The sequence below is a fragment of the Rissa tridactyla genome, chromosome 2 (genome assembly GCF_028500815.1).
Source record: "Rissa tridactyla isolate bRisTri1 chromosome 2, bRisTri1.patW.cur.20221130, whole genome shotgun sequence".
Lineage (NCBI taxonomy): Eukaryota > Metazoa > Chordata > Aves > Charadriiformes > Laridae > Rissa > Rissa tridactyla.
Genome location: NC_071467.1, coordinates 129,658,977 through 129,682,190, shown reverse-complemented (window position 1 = coordinate 129,682,190; position 23,214 = coordinate 129,658,977). Strand labels below are relative to the sequence as shown.

The 23,214-nt window shown below is 39.5% G+C and overlaps 1 protein-coding gene across 2 annotated transcripts in view; it reads right to left on the bottom strand.

Moving 5' to 3' along the window:
• SCRN1 (secernin 1) overlaps positions 1-23,214 on the bottom strand; it is a 41,633-nt gene that overhangs the window by 4,511 nt on the left and 13,908 nt on the right. For both annotated transcript variants that reach the window (XM_054192727.1, XM_054192726.1), the window contains exons 3-7: positions 13,854-14,035; positions 7,414-7,616; positions 4,267-4,461; positions 2,422-2,587; positions 530-710 (exon numbers count right to left, since the gene is read on the bottom strand). In XM_054192727.1, coding sequence (XP_054048702.1) covers positions 530-710; positions 2,422-2,587; positions 4,267-4,461; positions 7,414-7,616; positions 13,854-14,035 — 927 coding nt within the window. The remainder of the gene's footprint in view (positions 1-529; positions 711-2,421; positions 2,588-4,266; positions 4,462-7,413; positions 7,617-13,853; positions 14,036-23,214) is intronic.

Here is a 23,214-nt window from a genome sequence, read left to right as displayed (position 1 = left end):
GTATCTGTTGTGTAGCACTGGAAAGCATCCTTTCTTCTTGCATGGCATTTTCAGTTAATTTTTACAAATTAACAGAAATGCATTAAACTGAGACTTGCAAAACTGTCACATCCAAATTTTTGCCTCAAGAAAAAACCCCTCAAACTATGTAGTTCTTAATCCAGCATATAATTTAAATTACAGCATTCCAGCCATCATCCTACCATATAATTCTGATACCATGTTACACTGGCATCCAGTGTTCCATGATCACTTAAAAAGACTACATACACAATGGGTACAGAACAAACTAATCAGCTTCTCAGTTTGACTTTTCACCTTGTAAAAGTAATGGAGGAGAACAACACTCAAGATAACCAAAAAAACCTATGCAGAATAGTTTGTCCTTCAGAGGGAGTCGTTATTCAAGCTAAACTCGGAAGGATTCTAAGAGTGTTCAGAGAAATTTTTTCAGTGAGTGACTTTGAAGTAAATCGTGGAGTTCGGAATCTACATTTACGTCTTTAATTCCAGGTCCCACAGCTCTTACCTGATCATTCTCAAGGAGAGATCGGGCCCATTCATGTGCCTTGTACAATTCATGCCTGCGATCAGGTTTCTCCTGGAATCGAGGTATCTTTTTAGCAGGATCATCATTGCCAAAAGAAGGAGACTGTACTTTTGGTACTAATTTTACATCATCAACAAAAATAAAGGGTTTAAATATGGACCTGAAAGAAATGAGAATTACTGCTTGCAGTAATAAGAGAGATTTTTGTATATGTTATTGAAATGTTCACCAGGCTATTTTAAAACAACATACAGAACAGCATAGGTAATTCATCTACACTAGGCATGGACTAGGTTAGAGAGTTGGTACTGGTTGGTGCCATCTCTCCTTCTCCTCCAGGTTTAGTTTTCATTAAAATCACAAATACACACTTCTTGTGGAGCAGGGAAGATTACATACCTTGGTCAATATCAGAGGATTTGGCATATAACCAGCAGCAATTTAGAATCTTATATCAAGGAAGGGGAGGGGGGGAAGACATAGCTACCAATATTGTGACACTGCTCAAACAACTTCAACGCTGAGTTTGGATCTAAACTCCAGAAAGAGACAGACAGACAACAAAACCCCAGCAATCCAGGATTGTCATTCCTGAGAATCTGTGAGTAGGTATTGGCAAGTGCATGGAGAAACTGCCTTCCTCCCCTTTAGATACACAGAAAAACAGCACCCTGCATTCTGCAGTAAAGAGCTACTAGAAGTGCAAGACTTCTGCAAAACATGATTAGTAATCACTGCCTGCATACAGTCAGCAAGCTCATTGCTGCAACCCTCTTCGTCACCGTCACAAAGCCTTGCTGACTAAGAGTTTATGTGACTCACTAGCTGCACTTAAAATAATGCTTTTTTTAACGCATTGAGTGTAAAATAATGCAAGAAAGGCCTCTAAAGTTTTTTTGCAGCTAGACTCTCCACCTTTAAAAAGGACAGAAATCCCACCAAAACAATTTGAAGCCTTGCTCCTTTTTATCTCAAAGGATTTGCATGAAATCAAATAAAAGTTTTAGTAAGCAAGCTCAAACTTCATACTTAATCCTGAAAGTCTGAGTTGCATAATGCAAGGTGGGTGGAAAGTCCCTTTGGCATGGATGACCTCTATAGCCCTTGGTAGAACCTAACACTTACTACCACTCTTCTTATAGGAGTGACTGTCAGCTGTTCAAGGACACCATTTTTTCCTCCCCATAACCTCTTTAGCTCAATGCAAGTGGTAGATCTCCTGAATAACTGCAAGTGGTTTAGTTTAAACTAAACTATAAATTTCTGTGAATCCCAGGTGGATTCTGTTTAAAACACAAGATAATTCATTAGTTCTTTGATGATGTGGCCCATGACTTCCCTTATCTCTTCTGGTGCTTTCAAACAGAGAAGACCAGAAGACCTGATTTAAACCAACTGGAAATTGTCCCTCCAATAAAAAACACACTTGGGATACCTAGGAGTTGCAGATGGTTTACTTGGTTAACATTTTGACACTATTTAGACACTATTTGTTTCAGTTTTGCACTCATCTGTTCAAGAGAAGTGACTAAAAAGCTCCACAACCACCTCATCTCAACAAGAGCCCACTGGAAAGCAACTATGCTGGAATAATAGCTCCTGGGTCCTCCCTAAACTGCATTTACTCTAAAAGCTCTGAATTTGGGAAAAGTTCCAGATGCGGCCTTTCAGCCTAGTGGTGTCCACTTAGAATGCAGCAAGATGCAGTTCAGTAACACGGGACTGACAGATTGCACACCAACAACTACTGATTGTGTTTCTGGTTAGAACGTGCTTTTGAAGCATGTTCCAATTTGGGTAGCAGGGTTTGTTTAATACCTTTCAACCCATCACCTGCTCTGCACCCAGGGAACCCCAGTGCTGTGCCTTACCTTGAAGGGTCTGGCGTGCCAGTGAAGTAATGAACACAGGGAAAACTAGGGTCCTGAGGCAGAACAGACACTATGCTAGCTGTAGTAAGGAAAGATTCAGAGTCTACACAGACACCGCTATCCTTGTCACGCAGGACATCAATCATAGCTTGTGCAGAAATGTCACCTGTATGAAGGGGAAAAAAAAAAAAAAATTCCTGGGTGTTTAATGGCTTGGACCACAGGTAAGGATTTTAGCCTGAACAGGCTTTGGCCTAATATGACCAGTGACACTCGACATAGACATGTCATAAATCCCAGTTAATAGTTTCTATTTAAACAATATAAACCCAGAATGAACTTGCCTAGCTAGTAAAAGAGAAGAGTAAGAAGCATTAATTAGGCATTACAATTGCTAAGGAGGGAGAAATGTCATTAAAAAGGTATTTTGCAGGAAGAAGGCCATCATGTCTGTAACATCGCTTTAGCAATCACTATGAACAGACTACTTAGGTAAAACAACCATTTTCCTCTGAGAGGCTACCTCTACCCAAGCCCGGGCAGAATGGGAGCACCGTGATCTCCCACTTCTCATCTACTTCCATTAGCTCTCAAGTCAAAATTTTGAATGTCATCTCGCATTCACAGGTGTTACAGCAGCAGACCTAGACACCGAGATTTTTCTCCAAACCAGTATCTACAGGAATCCCCTGTTCTCATTCTGTTTCCTGCCTGTGTCTTACCCCAGCTTTCTCCCCATGGCACCTCTGTATTTTCTTGCATTAGCCCTTTGGCAGGTAGGGCTTCTTCCCCAGCAGCTTCTCAAACTCTGCACTGACTCACCCTTCCATGTCCGGGTGCGTCAATAGACCAGGAGACATGGAACATCCCCACAGCCTGCAACATTTGCATCCATAGCCATCTGTCTCTAGGGGCCCTGAGGCTTTTTAGTGCAATAATCCGATTTTATTAAGACCTTTCACCTATGGTCCTTCAGAATTACTGTATCTGCCTCTCAGACACAAACCATGTTCCATGTAACTCTACAGCCTTAGCGGGAACTCTGCATTGCAATAAATATTTCACCTCTACGCTCCTCTTGACATTTGCCGATGTGTGAAAAAACTAACAATCTATTAAATTCACATCTGCAGTAAAGGGCTTTTTATAAAAAGATTAATTTGTACCATTTTTCACACATGACAGAGCAGATACAAGTCTGCCATGCACTGCTGCAGGCTGATCATTTCAGAGCTCTTTTGGCTAGCTCCAGTGAACTTAAGTTTTGGTCTGGAAATAAACCCTTCCTTGGACTGAAGGCAACTGGCACATTGTCTGTTACAGTAACTTTGTTCTGCTCAACAATGAAAAAGGGACTTCAGTTTGCAACTGACTACCATAGCTCTTCTTTAAACTATGACCTTAATTCCTTCCCCAAAAGCCTAAGCAAACCTCCCAAAATGCAGAATCCATTGAGCTTAAACTTTCATACATCAGGCCAACTTTCATACATACAATTTCCGGCCATTTTAATTTGTTTTTTTAAATACTATTATTTTAGTAGTAGGTAGGGCCACTGTAATTACACCGAAGCACAAATGTAGTGGCACATCATGCACATCAGAACAACAATGAAGGACGTTATTTTATAATTGTAATCCTGTTTCAAAACCTTAAACTTGAGGGGAACATTAAGGGCTTCATCCTTAATTGTGGCAAGTTTAGGGACAGTCTTCAGTTCTGGTCTTCCCTTCCACACGGTTTACGTGTAGAGGTGTTCTCCTCAGTCACATGTAGTTCTGGACAGAATGCCTGACAGGAGGCAGTAGCGACTAAAAATCCCACCGCACACAATTTGACACTTACCACCTTGCTTTTCTAGGCTCTCCTTGCCAGAACAGCAGACTAAATGGTCATCAGCAAGAGAGAACACTTCAGAAAAATTGAAGTCTGAGTCTCCGTTCCACCAGCCTTGACTTCTCACGTAATTCCTTAGTTCAGGATGCTCAGCATCAATTTTTGTAGTTAATGAAAGCTGATTGCAAATGCATTTCACCCCCTCTGTAGAAAGGGCCACATATTAAAAGAAAGCAATAATACATTTTTTTCTGGGAGAAGCTGGAAGGACAAGATAATTTCTATTAGGAAATAAATTAAACCATTGGTTAGGATGTATATTTGGCATGACTGCGTAACTACACATACACAGAATTACCAGCCACTGCAGGTTGCAGAAGTTTCTGTGCCCTGCTTAAGTATTTACACTGCCTTGGGATTAATAGTGCTATTTAGTCAGTAATACCAGTTTCACAATCTGTATTTCATACATTCTGACCATGAAGTAAGAGTGGTCTCCAAATGCCACCTGTCTGATCTTTTCTCCAATGGTGTATTCCACTGCCACAACAAGGCTTGAGGTCTGCCTTGATTTCAAAGTATATTTCAGCAAAGCTGCATTTAGTTTCATGACCCTTCTCTGCCCCTCAAAACTGAAAATTTAATTTGGAAAATGTTTTTAAAAGCTTACCAGTTGCTGTAAGCTTTGCAGTTGAAAAATAATTTTATTGCACGCAGGAAGATAAGTTCATATTAAACTTAATTTTAAATCTAAAATTTTAAGATGGCATGAAGTAAAAAGAAATTGTAAGTAACCTTCAGAGAATATGAAAGGTTTTTTTAATTTGCTTTTCTCAAAAATACCGCAGTGCTTATATCCATATATCTACAGCATGACTAACAGTGGCTGCTGCAGATACTCCTCAGAGAGAATAAAGCAAATGTGTTGGAAGCCAGGGAAAGAGCTTATAAAGTAGATCCGCAAACTAAAATAAAAACAGACTCTGGAATTTGGCACAAACTTTTTCTTAAACAGAAACCAAAGTAGTATTTGTGAAAGTTATTAATACTGCCTTCCACAAAAGTAAGCTTGCTTTTGTAATGTTTCATGTATGCAAATTAAATGAGTAACAACAGTAGGAAGTTCTGTGCATCGTTGTGCAAAAAAGTCACTGTCATTCAGTTCTGACTTATAGTAGGTCACTGCCAGTTTGTTCTGATTCACACTTTCAAACAGCATATCTGTCAGGGAATTTTTTCTTGAGTGACAAGAATATTTGTGTTCGTATCAAGCTAGGCAAGCCACTCCTTAAGAGCTCTTTAAATAGTGCATTTAGTAACTCACGTAAAATAATATTTCATTGTTTTGATCCCCCTCAAAAAATGAAAATTTATCAAGCAAATAAATTTTTCCACTCATACTGAAGAACAGTAATAGGAAGGATTTTAAAGTGTTTATCCTTAAATTACTGTCAGAGTGTTGCTTGATAAACATTCACTATAACCTTTACAGAACTGCAGCAGTAATATTAGAAACAGAACAACTCTGAGGACGGTGTCAGGAAAAAAAATGCCTTCACACTGGGGGATGACCCACTTTCCCTGTTTTAGCAGCATTTGTGCATTCATTTGAAAGCTTAAGAGGCATCCTTATGGTTGCAAAAAAGAACCCCCTGAACGAAGTATGAAATATAGAGTTCTTACATAGCCAGCAGCCTTTCCTCCTGGCAGCCTCAGCAGGCTGCAGGAGATGGAAACTACTCTATCTGCAGCTCACAGGGACCTCCCGAAGAGAAATGCGCTGGTAGAAATCAGAACAGAGCTGCAGTATCATTTCAAAAAGCTGCAAGCAGCAGATGAAGGCAACGCTATTTGCTGGGAAGAAGGACACAAAGGTTATGTATTGCTGATGCAGCTAAAAAGGATAAGTAAAAAGCACTGTTCTTCAGATGTCGGCCAGGTAGGTCAACAGAAGAAGGCAGGTTGTCACCGCATAATCCTAGGAACCCCAGGAGCCAGCTGTTTCCCAGGATTTAGATTTTATCAGGACAACATCATCAATCTTCCCTTCTCTATGTTTGGTATCTGTTGTGCTAGAAAACTTCCTCCATCTTGCAGGTATCTTTAAAATGCAAGCTTTGCTTGGTAAAACAACATCTCTGCTAAGGTAAGCTGATTCACATTGGATGGCATGAACTGACAATAGGCCATCACACAACATTACACAGCCTGGTGTTATTTCTTTGTATTTTCAACAAACCTCCCTCCTCCCCGTACCTGCTATCTCCTACCTTTCAGTGAAGGGGAAACAAAAAGAGAATTGAACAGATCTGTCATATCTCAAAGCACAGATGATAAAAATCCTCTTAAATTACCTTAATTTTTAATTCATTCAAATGTGAGAAGATTTTAAAAAGCTCTACTCGTATGAAAATAAAAATCCCTTCAAAACTAAAAACAACAACTGAGAATAAATTAAATATACGCCTTAGACAATAGTATTGTATTAAGGCAGCACATATTTGCTGGCAAAGTTTTATTAAAAGTTCCGCCACCAAGCCAGCGAAATCTATAAGTTAGTTTGGCAGCTCCAGCTTCACACATACAGAAAAAGAAACCACCTGCAAGTTTAAAGAGCAGAAAAGTATTGTTTTGCAGTATCAGATAAGAAAAGGGGATATGAGGGGACTGTATCTGTTGCAGTAAAGCAATGAGCAGCAGCCCATTCAATCTACCACCTAACACAGGCTCTTTTCTCAAAGCTATTGATGCTTATCCTTCCCTCTTAATATTTTAGATTTGTAAGTAAAACTTTGGGCTTTAACTCCATCAAAAAAAAAAAAAAACAGTTGACACATTTCAAACAGTAAATAAATCTGGCAACATACAACACTTACCAAAGATAAAAAATTAAACATTATGATTATTACATAGCTTAAGTATACAGGTAACAATCTCCAGCTTCACAGAAAATGCTAAGTTACACCAGCCAATGCAAATCAACATTTAAAAAAATAAGAGTAGTAAAAATACAGAAGGTTAAAATTGATGATTTAATCAAACACTTGCATAAATTAGTCACTTATTTAAACTCAGTGACTTTAAGACCAATTCTTCCAAGACAATTCTTTGCAGCTATTTATAGTAAGAGAGGTTTCCTGTGAGTGATAAACTGACCTGTGATTTTTTCTGCTGCCCAGTACTTTCCAGAAGTCTCCAGTATCCAGGCTTCATTTCTATCCACAATCAAAAATGCACTTTGGAAAGTATGGCATGAACTCCCATCTTCATAATAATTTCCACCTTGTCCATGCTCTTCCAACAGAGCAACTATTACATCCAATGCTTCTTTAGCTGTTGCACCTCTTTCTAGGCCAAGCCTAAAAGAAAAGGGTAACACAGGGATTCAGACAAACATGTAACAGTGAGGTGTCCAGAAGTTATTAATTTTAAACATTAGCGCTGATTTACCGAAGTGCGAGGTATGCCCAGTGTAAGAATCCTTGCTTTAATGAGTTACTAGAATTACCAGATGAGATATTAAGTTATTTGTTTGAAGTCTTTCTACATTGGTTCTTTATTCTCAAGCCTATCATAGTTGGGTTTTAGTTTGGTTTTTTTTTTTTAAAAAGAGTCCAATTACCAACCAATGGCCTCAATTGCACTGTAAACATGCAACGTTCTATCTTCTTCCCCGCCAAGCGGAATGAATTTGAAGGACAATTTGCAAAGGTCTTTTTAAAGTAACAGTTGTATGCAAGTTTACTTTTCTGTACAGAAGAGTGGGAAATTGCAAATTAATATTACCAGAGATCAAAAAATGGTAGGAGTATTCAGTATTTCAATATCTCTACAAACTCTCTTTCCCAGTGCTCCGATATCTAATTGGCCACAGAAACTAGATGTATGTTATCCCTTGATGCATACTGCACACTATAGACAGAAGCATTTGTGCACAGTCACACTTCAGTGTTCCTGCAGAGGCTTCCCTCCAAAAAAAAACATTTAACAATTAAACACCAGACACAGCTTTTGTCTGAATTGAGAGTAACCATATGTCTAAACCAATATGATTTTTAAAGGAAGTTTGAGCAAAGCAAGGGTTATTTTAGGGAAAAGTAAACTGAGGCGTGTTACAAAATTGTAAGGAATGATGGCATCCTGCCTTGAATAAATGGGATTAAATAATCTGGGATTAAATAATCCCTTGAGATAATTTACAGCCCTAATCCAGTCAACAACGAAAGCAGTAACCAGAAGAGTCCAAATCAGACCCGTAAACGATTCCACTGGTTCCAAAATGCAATTACTGGAAACAAGGAAATTATTTTAAACAGCGGCATATCCATGCCTCCATCCTTTTGGAGAGTTACCTGGATCAGTCCAAAATTTCCTTCTGTTGGTTATGTCACCTTAATATTCTGACTTTCTCTACTAGCTCTATGGACAAAGTTATTTTGACTGATGGCTAGTTCCAAGAAATTCACCTTTTAAATTTAAGTACTATGCTAGCCCTTTTTCATTTCCCTAGAAATCATATGACAAGAAAACACTACTTTCTCTTTCTTAAAAACTAGAGTACACATATCAAGTCCTGATAACTTGAATATAAATTCGTTGATCTAAATACTTTGCAACCTGATCTCCACACTGGGCCTGCTTTGTTAAATAGTTGGCCACTATTAGCCTTGTTTTAGGCTGAATTAGTGAAAGCAGTGTTTTCATCTCTCTGAGAAGCATCTATTTATCACTTAGTGGCAAAAGAGAGCCAACAAGAATTTTAGATTCTAACTTATAGTGACAAAGTCTTTCCCTCTCGTCTTGTTTATCTTATTAGCTGAAACTTGTTTTGCATTGTTTTCTCTGCTTTTAGTCCCTATGCATTTTATGTTATTCCTTCATTCTTTTCATCAGTGGTGCAATCGCTTTTTCAGAGCAATACAGAGATGCCGGTCTTAGCACATACCACAGACATCATTCAAAAACCAGTCCAAAAGCATGTCTTATTTATTCCCTAAGAACAACTCCAAGAGCTGTCACTGCCACGGGTAAATGAAAGGGCTGAGAACTACCTTGATGAACATATAGTCACTAGATCCAATGTTAATCTACTCCCTTCTCCCCAATTTATGAGCAAAAGGTTATACTTAGATCAAAATCTAGCAAGAGACATAACGTCATGTTAAAACTTTTAATAATGCCTCCCTGAAAGTTTCCTTCTGAGATGGCTGTAGTCTAGATTTCTCTATCAAAACTACAGCAGAGATTCAGGCTGAAGTAGTATCTTTTAGATCATTTTTTTGTAAATGGTTCCAGTGTTACATTTATTTTCATTTAACAAAGGCCTAGGCTCTGCTCCTGTTTGGGTGCTCCTATCTGTCAGTCACAAGGGACAGCAAAAAACAAAGAAAACAAAAAACCCACCCTACAGCTCATCTCCACAAAACTATAGTGGAGCATCAGTGTCGTGGGTAACCGCAGCATAACCCTCCCACTAACACATTTTGGAGTACCCTTCAAGACAAGCTGAAAGAAAAGTTCTAAGTCACTTCACCCACAGATGAGAGCTTGAATTATTCATTAAGAAAATTTCAGTGACTTAGTACAATCCACTGCCTCAGCACCTCCAATGTGCTATCACAGCATACTATAGCCTTGTCAAAACAACATTATCTTAAGCTTTTCAACATGACATATCAGTTACAGTTGCAGACTTTCCAAATGAACTAACTAACATACATAATGATGACGTTCTACTTTATTCAGTTTTGGTGTCTCTAAGGAAAGAAATCAGTAAACAAATTAATACCCTTTTAAAGAGCATTCTTGATTCCCTGCCAAGACTGGCATCTCTGTGTGGCTCTGAAAAAGCGACTGCACCAGCAAATTAAAAGAACAAAGAAATAATACAAACACACAAGGATTAAAAATTAAGACAACAATGCAAAAATAAGGTTGTATTTTACAAGTTTCTTCATATATACCTTTTGTATGATAACGTTGCCCTGTTCTAACTGTATCAGCATAAGCAAAACAGTACGCCACCTCTTCATATGAATGTACTTCCCTAAGTATACAAGTGCTTTATAGAGGCAACTGTGCCTCAAAAACAAACACAACTTCGCCATACACTGAGGAATATCTGATAAGCTAATCAATGCGGCAATACTGGTGCAGCTTTCACAGACCAGCTTTTGAATAAATCCCTAGAACAGAAAAGAAGCATTTCTTAGGAATTTATGCTGGAACCTGTTTTTTCACATTTTTTTCTATCTGTTGTGACTAGGTTCACGTTATCCATTTAAATAAACTCGGATGGGGACAAGCATGTGCGGATTAGGACCAACTTCTACCCCTCAAGTCAATCACACAAATTTTATTCATTTCTTAAGAATCATTCATGTGTTCTGACATGCTGCAATACACTATCAAGCTACACAAATCTGTAGATGTCTGCCTTAATCCTCAGATACAGCAGTATACTAGGTATATATACACAGTATACTAGGTAACTATACTACAGTATACCAGGTAACACAGTTTTCAGCCATTAAGCCAGCAGCCAGTTACTAAACAAGCTAAAAACTTTGTGAAAGACATCTTTACTGATATCCATTGTGATCTTTATTGAAAAAAACCCACTTTGTCTATGAGGTTAAGGGATGAATTTTCAGTTTCCTATTTCAACAACAAAACATGCTGACTTCAGAATTATACTACCCTGCTGAAAGATGCCTCTGGCCTGTTTAATGCAATGTGCTCTCACAACACCCATCTACAGCCTTTGCCCATGTTAGCTGACTTTTAAATCCTAACTGAAGAGTGACAATTCCAGATGAGTTCAAAGAAAGTGGAAGCCTCCTCTATGGAAAAAGAGTAATCACTTTAAGAGAATGTAGAAGCAAACTCTTAAGGGAGCCCAAGCATTCAGGCAAAATTTAATTCTACTACCTATGACATTCCCAGGTTGATAACTCTTATGCCTGCTCTGAAGAACATGTTTTCATAAACCTTTTAGCTTCTTTTGCAAGCAGCTAGTCATACATGCACACACAGAATGTCTGTCTCCATCCTTCAGCTAAGATCTGACACAGATGCAGAAGTCCAACATATACATAGGTGTGAGAAGAATTTGGCCAGCAGAAATGTGCATTTCTTAATCAGGCTTAAAACGCCTCAGTTTATTTTTATTCCAATAAATCCTGAGCAATAGAATTAGTCTGTTCTGCAGATGGGTAAAAAGAGGCAGAGCTGGTGCCAGCTGCTTCACTGCAGCCTATATGAGTGATTTTGTGCTTGGTGGCTCTCTATTCTATGAGGTGATCCAAAACAGACAAGCATAATGCAACTGGCCAAGTCTTCACAATAAGAGAAGGAATCATTCTGGGCTGGAACAAGAGGCAGATGGTAGTCTGCAACACATCTCTAGTTCTTGCCTGAAGCACTCTCTGCATTTGAGCTACAGTCAATTTCTTACAAAGAGAAGAAGGAAGAGAGGGTGGGTAATATCTACAGGTGATGATCACTCCTAGTTTACGACCAGTTTTTCTTTATTTTGATACCTCCTGATTCACTAGTGTGGGTAAATCTAGAGCTGCTGGATGACATACATATTTGAATGCTCAACAGTTACTTTGACCCTGCAATAACTGAGACCAAAATAAGCAGAGCTCTGCATCTAAACCAATGGTTTGTTAAAGTTTCAAAAGGATGGCAGTAGGAGGGAAAAAATAAAGGTGAAGCTTGGAAAGTCACCTAACATATCCCTTTTATTGACAAAAAGGACTGTTGTGGTTTAACCCTAGCCAACAATTAAGCTCCACGCAGCCGCTCACTCACACCACACACACACTGCCCCCACCCAGTGGGATGGGGGAAAGAATCGGAAGAGTAAAAGTGAGAAAACTCATGGGTTGAGATAAAGACAATTTAATAAGTAAAGCAAAACCTAGGCACGCAAGCAAAGCAAAACTAGGAATTAATTCACTAATTTGTATTGTCAGGTAGGTGTTCAGCCATCTCCAGGAAAGCGAGGCTCCACCACATGTAATGGTTACTCAGGAAGACAAAACGCCATCACTCCAAACATTCCCCCCTTCGTTCTTCTTCCCCCAGCTTTTAAGAAGCTACATTTTCTTAGAAGAGCCCCCGAGTCTATTCAGTCTCCCTTGACGCAATTAAACTCACTAGTCCTCCTAGGTATAGCTTCTCCACAGATTCCTTCAGTAATACAGAGCTTAGAGAAAATACCAAAGAAAAACGTAACACCAATTCCCTCCTGATTTTCTCATTGGTCAGATCCTATAAATCTCTGATGATATTTCCCATTTCCACTGCATTCTTTCCAACTGGCTTACATTCCTCTTGATTTTTGGTAGCTGGAAACAGATACTGTATTTCTGCAGAGACATTGTTAGAGAACATTTACAATTACAGTTTCAGGCAGCTATACACCTAACAACAATTTCATCTAACTCGTGCTTCCCGGATTGCTTATGAGAATACCTTCTAAGGTTTTAATACCCTTTTAAAAGTCAAGGTATCCATTTCCTAGCCTCTATCCATAATATTTGTTAACTCATTACAGGAGTAAAGTAGTAGAATGGTGAAAGGATTTTTCTTGACTAACAGTTACTATTGCACATTTATCAACTCCTTGATATTTAAGCGAGTTTTCTCCCCTTCAGGAATTGAGGTTAGGTGGTTTATAACAACAACTCTTTTTAACTCTATGAAGTATTGCCACAAAATTTAACCTTTTCCAGTCATCCAGAACTTCTCCCATCTGTCACTAGTTCTCAAGAAAAATGAAAATTCACCTGAAACTGGTTCAGCCTGCTCATTAAGTACCCTATGGCAAATTCCAGTAGGATCACTGGGTCTAACATTGATTTGCTTAAGTAAGCAGTTGCTATCCTGTTCCATAACTAAAATGAGTCCATTTGCTCCCTTTTTCTTTGTAACACGTTTGCACCATGTTCTCGTATTCTTTTATTTTCAGCTTTCTTTCCCCATCCAGCTCTCCTTTAAATTCTTCTTACTACAACATCAGCATGCAGGTTGAGACTTACAGTGCAGCACAAGCCTTTTCGGCAGATAGCCTTAAATGAACAGACTTACAGGAGTTTGTTTGCCAGCATTTAAATAAGTGCGATGGTTTGCACTGGTATGCATGGGCTGAAGTGAGACATAGTAGTTTGTTTATGCCTACAATTGGCTGTAAGCCCAGGATAAGCTTTTTAGGTCAGAGTAGGCTGTTGTAAAGCGGGGGAGAAGGAAGGACACACCAGCCATCTGATCTTACAAATTAGTTAGCAGTTCCTTACTAACAATGTAATCTTTTCTCCTCCTGTCAGAAGACCCACTGCCAGACTGTAGCATAGGTAGACAAGGTAGGTTTAATGAACTCACATTAGGCTGGTACATATTTGCTAGCCATATTCAAATTCCAAGCGTTTTAAGTGTTAACTCAGCTGTGTCTGGAGTTCCGGCTAGACAGATCTCCTACTTATATTGTTTTAAATTCTCTTAATGCCAATAGACAAAGCTGTTAGCCTGCATCATCATCTAAACCTTTGCTGTTTGAAAGGCTGGTCACCGCTCGGCAAGCCACCCACCTGACAAGATCCATTCCAAGCAAGGCTTCAGATTCAGAAGCTGGTTCTCTGGTCACGACGGCTTCATTAGCTACACAGACTCCATGCTCGTTAGCTCCCATTTCTGCCCCCCAAAGCCAAGAGGGCCTGCTCAACACAACAGCATGAGTCTTCGGCACCTGCTCAATCTCAATATATGTGCACTGCAGAGAGAGCAGGAAGAGAAAAAGCAAAGCAATTGCAAGCACTTTATCTAATGCTGTGACTGAAGTAACACAAGATTTCAATTAGGACGATTAATTAATTAACACAATTAACACAAGACTTTATAAGGAAGAAATTCTTTACTGTGAGGGTGGTGAGACACTGGAACAGGCTGCCCAGGGAAGCTGTGGATGCCCCATCCCTGGAAGCGTTCAAGGCCAGGTTGGATGGGGCTTTGAGCAGCCTGGTCTAGTGGGAGGTGTCCCTGCCCATGGCAGGGGCGTTGGAACTAGATGATTTTTAAGGTCCCTTCCAACCCAAACCATCCTATGATTCAATGTACGGACAGGATACAGGTTATTTAAAAAAAAACCCAACATGTCCTTTGTATAAGTGGGGATTTTGTTTTGTAAACAACATTTAACTGTCATGTTTGAACCTGTATATCCTTATATTGCAAAAGTCTGGGAAAATACATCTCTCTTGGTCATTGCTTCAAAGAGTCAAGCAGAACCCTAGTGCTAGAATCGGTGGAAAGCAGCACTAGACAGACAGTACTGTTACGGTGAAGAACCACAGATCATTTTTGTACATAGTAACAACATCAAACCATTCTACCATCTCAGCTGAGCACAATCTCCAGTACTTAAGTACATAGTGTAACAATGCTAACTGGACAAAGTACATTAAAAGGCTTTCCCCTCTTCCTTGCTGCCTCCCCTGCAGCTGCCCCTAGGACTGAGACTGCTGGTAGAAAGAAGAAAGAAAAAAATCAAGACTTGAAAAGATTCAGTGGAATTCTTTGATAAACAGTCACAGGAAACAAAACAGAGGCATTATTTTTGCTTAAAACTGATGTTTCTTCTATTTTAAATGGTCTGCTGTAATCAGAGGTCTGTAGATGTACTCTGATAAGTCAGAAATACAGAGTAACGTTGCGGAGAAGTTATTGAGACTGCAAGGAAGAAAGAAATTATATGTTATCTTTCAAATATATTTACTTTTCCCTTGTTCTAGGACATAAAAACAAGTACGGTTTTCCCAGACAGCACAGAAGAGAGTTTGATCCAACATTAGATTATTGGCTTGACCAAGCCAAAGGAATGGGCTTTACATTTTACTACTGAGGTCACATGAAGTTTTTCAAGGACCAAACTCCACAGAATTATCTTTTGAGGAGACTGAAGCTGTCTGTGGTATTTAAGAGACAGCTCTTAGTGTACAGCATTCCTGTCGTAACATCTTCCTTGTAGATCGTAATCTGCAACATTTTTCTGAAGGAACATTTGGTCAGACATGTCAAAGTGCGCAGGATGAGCAGAATGGACTTGTGGACTGAAAACTGTTTGCCATTAAAATAAATGCTCTGTCTAAATTAAAACCTAAAGCCAAAGGAATCAGTCCAAGATTAGTAGCAGTGAGAAGCCACTTTTTTCCTAAACTGTCTTTCCCCCTCTCTAAGAATTATACAGTGTGATCATCTTCAGCCTCCAGTCTTGAGCAATGTTTTTACAGTAAAAGTTAGTCTGGCATGCAATTAAAATATATTACAGACCATCTTTGATCAGAAATGGCATTTTTAGAGTTCTTCACTCTGACCATGCGCAGAGGACACCAGAAATGAGCTTGTAACCTTCATTAAGAACTGGGTCTGAACAGGTCAAACTGTCACCTTTCTATAAAACCAGGAAAATTATAGGTAAAATAAGAGGATGATTTCTCACAGAGAACATATGATTTTAAAAAAACAAGGGGGGGGGGGGGGACGGACGACAGGATAGAGTAGAGACATGCTTCCCTTTTCCTTTCTGCTGCATGCTTCGTTTTGATTTTTGGCTTAGGCAATAAGTTCCCAGTAGGAACTTATCTACTGTATTTGTTGGAAAAAATCCCTAATATTTGATGAAGCTGTTTGACCAAATTGCTTATGTAGTAATACACTATGATTTCGTAGAGGCAGATTCCCCACCTATTGAGGTGCAACAACAATTGTCACTGCCAGGAGCTAATATCCAACTAATAAAACCACTTTATACAGTTCACCCTTTGTTTCATTTTCTAACCAAGCCATGCCAGAGCAGACATTTCTTATCAAGACTCCCCCTTCTCCATATGAGCTGTCAGCAAGGAAATCTCATTTTTGACATTCCGTGCAGCTTGTTTTTTTAGAGGTTTAGGTCAGTGCTGTTTGGATAAGCACTTAATGCGTGTGTGTGAGCGAACAGAGAATAACTATATTTCCTGAATACGCAAAGGAGGAGATGCAGCAGCAGGAAAAGGGGTTGGGTCAAGCACCTTCCCACACATCATGTGAAGACCAGAGCAGCTATCAGGAGACAGGTCTGAAGTCAGGCAGACACCAAGCCCTGCACAGCACAAGTCTTGGCTCCCTACAGTCTCATAGGTGGTCAGCTAGCTGGACTCATCCTGCAGAGCCATCCAGGACATGAACCTTCTCAATTCTGCAGCAGAAAGACTTCAGTATTCCATAAACCCCCACTTGCATAAGCGTTCTCTAGCTGAATAGCCCTATTATACAAGTTTGCTTACACTGACGCTTTGATTTTCTAGAAGGAAAAATGATGAAAACACTCTGATGATTTTCTCTGCAAAACATATTCTGGCTATCCTTGCTACCAAATGCTTATTACTTGGGGCCTCATTCCAAAACCAAGCATTTCCAAAGCTGCTATTCGTTATGAAGATTTTATTGACAATGGTAGCAGTCAAGAAAGGGGAAAGAGGAAGTTTTTAGCTCCTGCTTCAAGGATCCAGACCATTCTGAAAAAAAGTGCTTTTGCTTTGTAACTATGTAATCAGGGGACAAAAAACATCCAGAGGCGTCTCTACACACCTTAGAATACAGCCATCCCCTCCTATATTGCTGCTTTATGATCCCCAGTCAAATGACAAATGAACATGGACCATATTTTCACATTATTTTCAGCTCCCATATGATAACTCACGTACGTAGACAACGTTCAAGCCTTCTTTATATAAATTTCTTTAGAAGACCTAAATAATAGAAAACTATTCCAATCTGACAGTAGCTGACTGGCCTTGTAAAACTACCGTCGACTTGATTCTTGTTCAACAATCCTCTGCCATGGTTATTGACAGTGATGAAAAGCCTTCATGAGATTTTACCTTCCCATTAGAATTATTTACTCCAGTAAGCAGAAAAGTAGGCACTCAATAGGACTAGTGTATTAAGGCAAGCATTTGGTTCATATTTATTAATAATAGGTATGAGCTTCTCAAAAAAATAGGCTCCAGATATGACAATAGATTATTAATTGTAAACATAAACCTCTCGCTCTTCATAACTCTTACCACCAACACCCTTAAAGTAACATCAGACAAATCTTTTCCAGATCAAAGAATGTTTTCACACAGAAAACAGAGGAACCGGGCTATCTACCTGTAGCCATGACACATCAATCGTAAAGGTAGGTCAACTAAAGCCAACACTGGATTTGCAGCACAGCAAACCCTTGCTACCTTTCAGTGGCCAGTCCAGCCCAAACCACGACATCCACACAAATCAGAACATATGCTTGTAACAGCTCAGACTCAGAAGGAAATAGTGGGGGAAAGACAACACTATCCACCAAAAAAACCTCACTGGCCACGAGATCTCTAGAAATGGGAGCTCAGATAATGACAAGATTTCAAAAGCTGGCACAAACCACAACCTCCCTGTCCTCTCTCCTGCACCCCATCGATCTGGCAAATCCCTCCAGCACAACAGCATAGCATCTTGCTCTACTGAGAGCCATGCCAAACAAAATAGATATAAGGTACTACTGAGATTCTGCTTGTTTCCAACCCTGTCTTTAAAATTCCTGAAGCATCCAGCCTCAGAGTTTTCTAACACTAACATTTTTCTTTGAGTATGAATGCTAAAAACAGAACAATACTGACACATTTGGTGGCAAAGGCTGCGAGTGAGTGGTGTCAGGCTCCATTGATTTGCCAGAACTCCAGCCCTGCAAGCAGCATAACTGGCACCATGCCCTGTGACAGTAAATTCCCATCAGGAAATATAAAAGTAAAGAACAGAGACTTCACATACAAGAGATGCAGCCAACAACTTTAAAGAGAATTAAGCAGGCTGGAAACTAATGACGTTTCTTTTATTTCACTTACAGTATCAAGAAAAGAATCTTATCAAGGCAGTTCTAAGTATAGTACAAGGCACAAATGTACCTCCTACGCTAGCTAGGGCATGCAGATATGTTGGATGTATTCCAAAACCAGACACAACAGTCATAAGCACAAGAGATTTCTTCTTTCATTAATGAAAAGAAACTATTGTGCAGCCTCTACTGTACTCAGGCTGCAGAAGCCTGATTCCTAGCACTGTCAGTCAGGTCATTATGAAACATCAATGAAATCACATGGGCTTCAGCCCTGGAAAACAAAGGCAATAGTCAGGGAATGCTTTAGAAAAAAAAAATATCTCTGAAGAAAGGCCACAAGATTCTAGATTACAGAAGAGATTCCCCAACACCACCCCCTCATCAGATCCAGGCTCTAACTTGGCATTAACTCTTTGCTTAATCACTTCAAGCACTGCTGTACCATAGCACATATTTGAAAGTAGGCAAAATATCTGTACTATTGCAGTAACTCAAGAAGTTGCACCATGGCTGCTTTTGAACCCTCCCAAAAAAAGGAATGGCAAAAATGCGATGAGGCAGTCTCGCAGCCTGCTGCCTCCACAGCCATCAAGATTGACAGCCTGGTTGGAACTGTCTAGAGAGGTGATTCCACAGGTGACATGGGCTACCTGGGTCCTCCCATCATGGTGAAGTAGAGGACTGGAAAGCTAGATGCATAGCTGTTCAAGAAAGCCCCTCAGACCCACCTGCTGTAGATGTGCCTAACAGAATGTGTTTTTACCGAAAATTCTTTTGCTGTGTATTTACAGGAACAAATGCTCAAAGTAGTGGGAATAACCAATCTCTGGAAAGAGATACATGCAAGCAGCAGCACACCATACAGAAGATGTGGCTAGCTGATGCAGTTACCACTGCTTACTTATGCACTAAGCAGCACTAAGCATACAGTGGAAGACACCTGGATGACTTTACAACACCCATTAAGCACAGCCATGACATCTTTTACTAGCAGCAAAACCATTGTGCTGCAGTGGAGGGGACAGCCATACATACATTGCCCCTTGCTGTTTCTATTCATTTCAACCAGTAACTGTAAAATTAATTTGAAACTGTATGCCTCTGATCTCTATCAGTGTAATATATCTTGAAGACTAAGGATGATCGATTTTATTCTAGAAGAGAATTAGAGAAGCTAGAAAAAGCCAAACAGTTCCTCTGTCAAAAAGCAGAACTACACCCCCCCTGACCTACTCTATCAAGCCGCCAAGGAGCCTCAGGCATGTGAGACACAGTATGGAGATGTGCTCAACAAAATGAAATACAAAAATCTTTAAACAAACGAAACATCACAAAGTGCAGCAAGGTACCCAAGGCTGAGAACACTCTGTGGATACACTATATGTCAGAGTTGATTTTGCAGTCAAGAACTCACCTCTTGTTTTTTAAGTTACAAATCTAGCAGTCTCCCAGGTGATGAGCAAAAGTGAAACTGAAATATAGATGAAGCTTATTCATTTAATTTTCTTAAACAGTAAGAAACAGACTTCAAAGAAGTCACAAAAAGCCCGTCACAGAGATATCCTTTGAAGTCACAGACATCCTAGGACTGATTTCTTTGCTTGGCCACTTTGAAATACCTGCTAACACATCTGTTTTGCCACAAGCAAACAGTTTGGGGTCAAGACCAGATAGTTGGCAGTTTTTGCCCCACACAATTCCAGCACTCCCACTCCTCTTCCTCTCTGCTCCAATTAAAAAAAAAAAATTAAAGAGATTAAGAAAAAAAAATAATTCAAACTAACGAATTTTGCTTTGGTAACAGAAGGGAGCAAAGAAGCAGTGCTCCTACAGTAAAAACAGAGGCTTTGAGGGCAGAAACATACAAGAGATTATGGCTTCTACCTCTGCGCTGCTGCTGGTTCATGCATCATGTTACAAAGCAAAGGCAAACACATTAGTTTAAAGGCCACTGGCCTGCAATGGAGCAGAAGAGAGAAAAAGCTCACATTAGCCAAGCAATAGGCTCCGCTGAAGGCAGCAACCAGCTTCTCTCTTTAATTAGTTGCTCTCTGCCTGCATGGTGCCTCTCCTCTATCTCTGTGCAAAGTCTAAAGGTAAGCTTAAACAAGGTGGCTTGAGGTAAGCCATCTGACTGCATGTGTCATGAGATAGGCTGCTTACACAGCCAGTTACCAGGTCTCAGCTGAGAGGCAAGAAGCAGCAGCTTCCTGAACTATCACTGAATTGTAAGCCTTTAGACTACAACCTTTTTTATCTACATAGAGTAAACGAAAAGTTTCATCATGGGCACAAACACCGCTGTGTTTCATCAAAGTTTCCTACTAGCGCTTACCTATGGAGGTATCATAGTGGGAATGCCCAGGTTCAAGCTCACAGTTGCAGTAACATGACCATAAGTGTGGCACTGTCAATCTGATCTGGAGGCTTCCCAAAGAGCAAATTCTCAGTAGATTGGACTGCTGCTTGGCTTCTGTTACCAGATTCTGAACATCTTACCCCCGGATACAATGCAGATAAGCCAAACAGCTGGCATAACAGAGAATCAAAATATACCAGAACTAAACTGCGGCACTGGCACAGTGCCTGGTAATCATGTTACAAATACCAGAATTAAGACACCTCCAGGTAATACAAAGCCAAGTTTAATACAGTCAAATATACTTTCTAAGCTTCATACCTATCTTGCAACACCAGACAGAAACCCCTCAGTTAGCTTCAGGTGAGTTATGTCTGTAGTGCTCAGACGAACGCACAGCAAGAAAATCTTACTGCTCCTCTGAAAACTCAGAGCAAAGGGAGATAGGATGGTATCCTTTTAAAAAAATGTATAGTTTAAAGAGAGAAGACAAAAACACAACTAAGGCATAACTGTGCCATAAAGTTTGAGAGAACACAAAATTCCTCCTACTCCACAGACAGCTGGCTTTAAGCCCAGAAGAGTGTTTAATACCAACGTATTAGAAAAATTTTGGGTATTCCACAATTTGATGGACTTTGTGTAGATCACCCTTTCTGTTTTCCCCCTTCCACTCCTGCACAGGAAGTTGCATGCTATTAAGATAAAAGATCTTCTAGAGCTCTAAACTGAAGCAAGCAACCATGACCATTTTCAAGTCATGGATAAAAGGTCAAATTAGCAGAAAGGAAGGTTGATCAAAAAGAAAAAAAAATCCAACTGGAAAATTCAATTAAGAAAAAGTCACCCACTGAAGACTTCTTCAGGAGAAAGAAACTCACAACAAGCAGCAGGTTACTAGAGAACAAGAGCAATCTAGTCAGTAAAATCTACCTTAAAAATAAAAGAGAGGGGCTTGCATCTTAAAACGCATACAACACAGATTTTCACTAACACACGAAAAATTCTTAAAATCCACATCTGGGGAAAAAAGAACGCGCTTACTTTTAGTAGAGAATTCAAAAAAGGACCCTATTTATGCTTAAGGGAGTAATATTTCACCTGCACACATAAGTTTACTGGACTGACTACTACAACAAGGAAGAGTGCTGATCAGCATCTGCCACTGCAAAATTACAACGCAAGACAAGAACAAGCTTTTGAGAAAGTTGTCACGCACACACAGAGCAGAGCTTTATGAAAAGCCCCATTGTTCAGGGTCTTGGGAACTGGCTGACATGGAGGGAGGGAATTATGTTGATGAGTTAGCTGCAGAGTTACTTGTCTGGTAGACTGAGCCACAAAGATCAAGCTTAGAATGACTTGCAGTATTCACTGAATTCCCTTGCTCAAGGCCCTGCCACAAACTAGCTGATAGCTATATAGCACAGCCTGCCTCATTCCTTTATGGCAATAATCTAGCTGAACTACTGTGCCATTTTTGGTTACACTGCGTGTTACCACATTTGCAAACATGAGCAGCACAGAACATAAATAGGATACAGACCTCCTGAAAGTCTTATAAAACAACCCAAGTTGTTAGTGTGTAGAAAGCCACCTCTTAACACAAGTTCAGAATGTTGGTGACATTCACAAAGAAATCAAAATTTGTATTACATTACCTGCAAAGAATAGTATATAACGAAAACCAAGTCCACCATCATTGCCCAGTGAAGGTAAAGGATCATGTATCTAACATAAGAGACCAATGCAAATGTACAAATGGGATGGAGAGAAAAGCTGTTCATTTGGAGAAAAAAACAAAACAAAACAAAACCAAACCCAAAAACAATGCTAGGATGGATGAGATGGAAAACTTAGTCAGAGGCACAAAGGACTACTGACTTAGAAAAACAGTAGCAGGAAATTGGTCAAAAACATTTTTCCATTTGCAAAATATCATATATTTAATTTTCTCAGACCTGTTCAGTTAGTTTTATAAAATGCAAGGGAAGGAAAGCCGTAGCAAAAAAGTCCCACCCAACAATAACTGAACCGTTGGCAGTTTTCATGGGTTTTAAAGAAAAACATAATAATTCTGAATATGTCAAAGACTACAACTAGAAGCTTTAACATTCCTCTCCACTCCCCCTATTGGCTAATTACTTCTGACAACTCAGTAAGATTGCTTAAAAGGTGGATATAGTGCTGCACGCCTGTTACTTACGTGAAGCAGCTGAATTCAAGCCCTTCCCTAAAGCTTTTCTTAACTTTTAGAAGTACCACTAACAGAACTCAAGGAATTAAAAGGCTTTGCACAAGCTCCATAAGTATGTTTTTGTCATGAGTAGTCTTAGACACATCCCTACAATAGGAGAAATACATACATTACAGCTAATTAGCAGAAACTGAAGACCTTACTTCTGTTCTGCTATCACAAAGAGTTCGCATGTTTGAAATTGCAATTTTCTTATTCACTAGTTCCCTTAAGTTCTTAAAACAGCAAAATCTAGAAGCAAATCTAGCATCTTAAAACTTGGATCGGAGCTTTTATTGATATCAGTCAATCTTTCACTATTCCTACAGCAAAGGGGATTACTAAGGATACTTCTTTAAAGACTTTTGAACTGACCAGAAAATTTTAAAAAAGACAGGGTTATTTCTAAAGAGAATTACTCTACAACATTGATATTTGCTA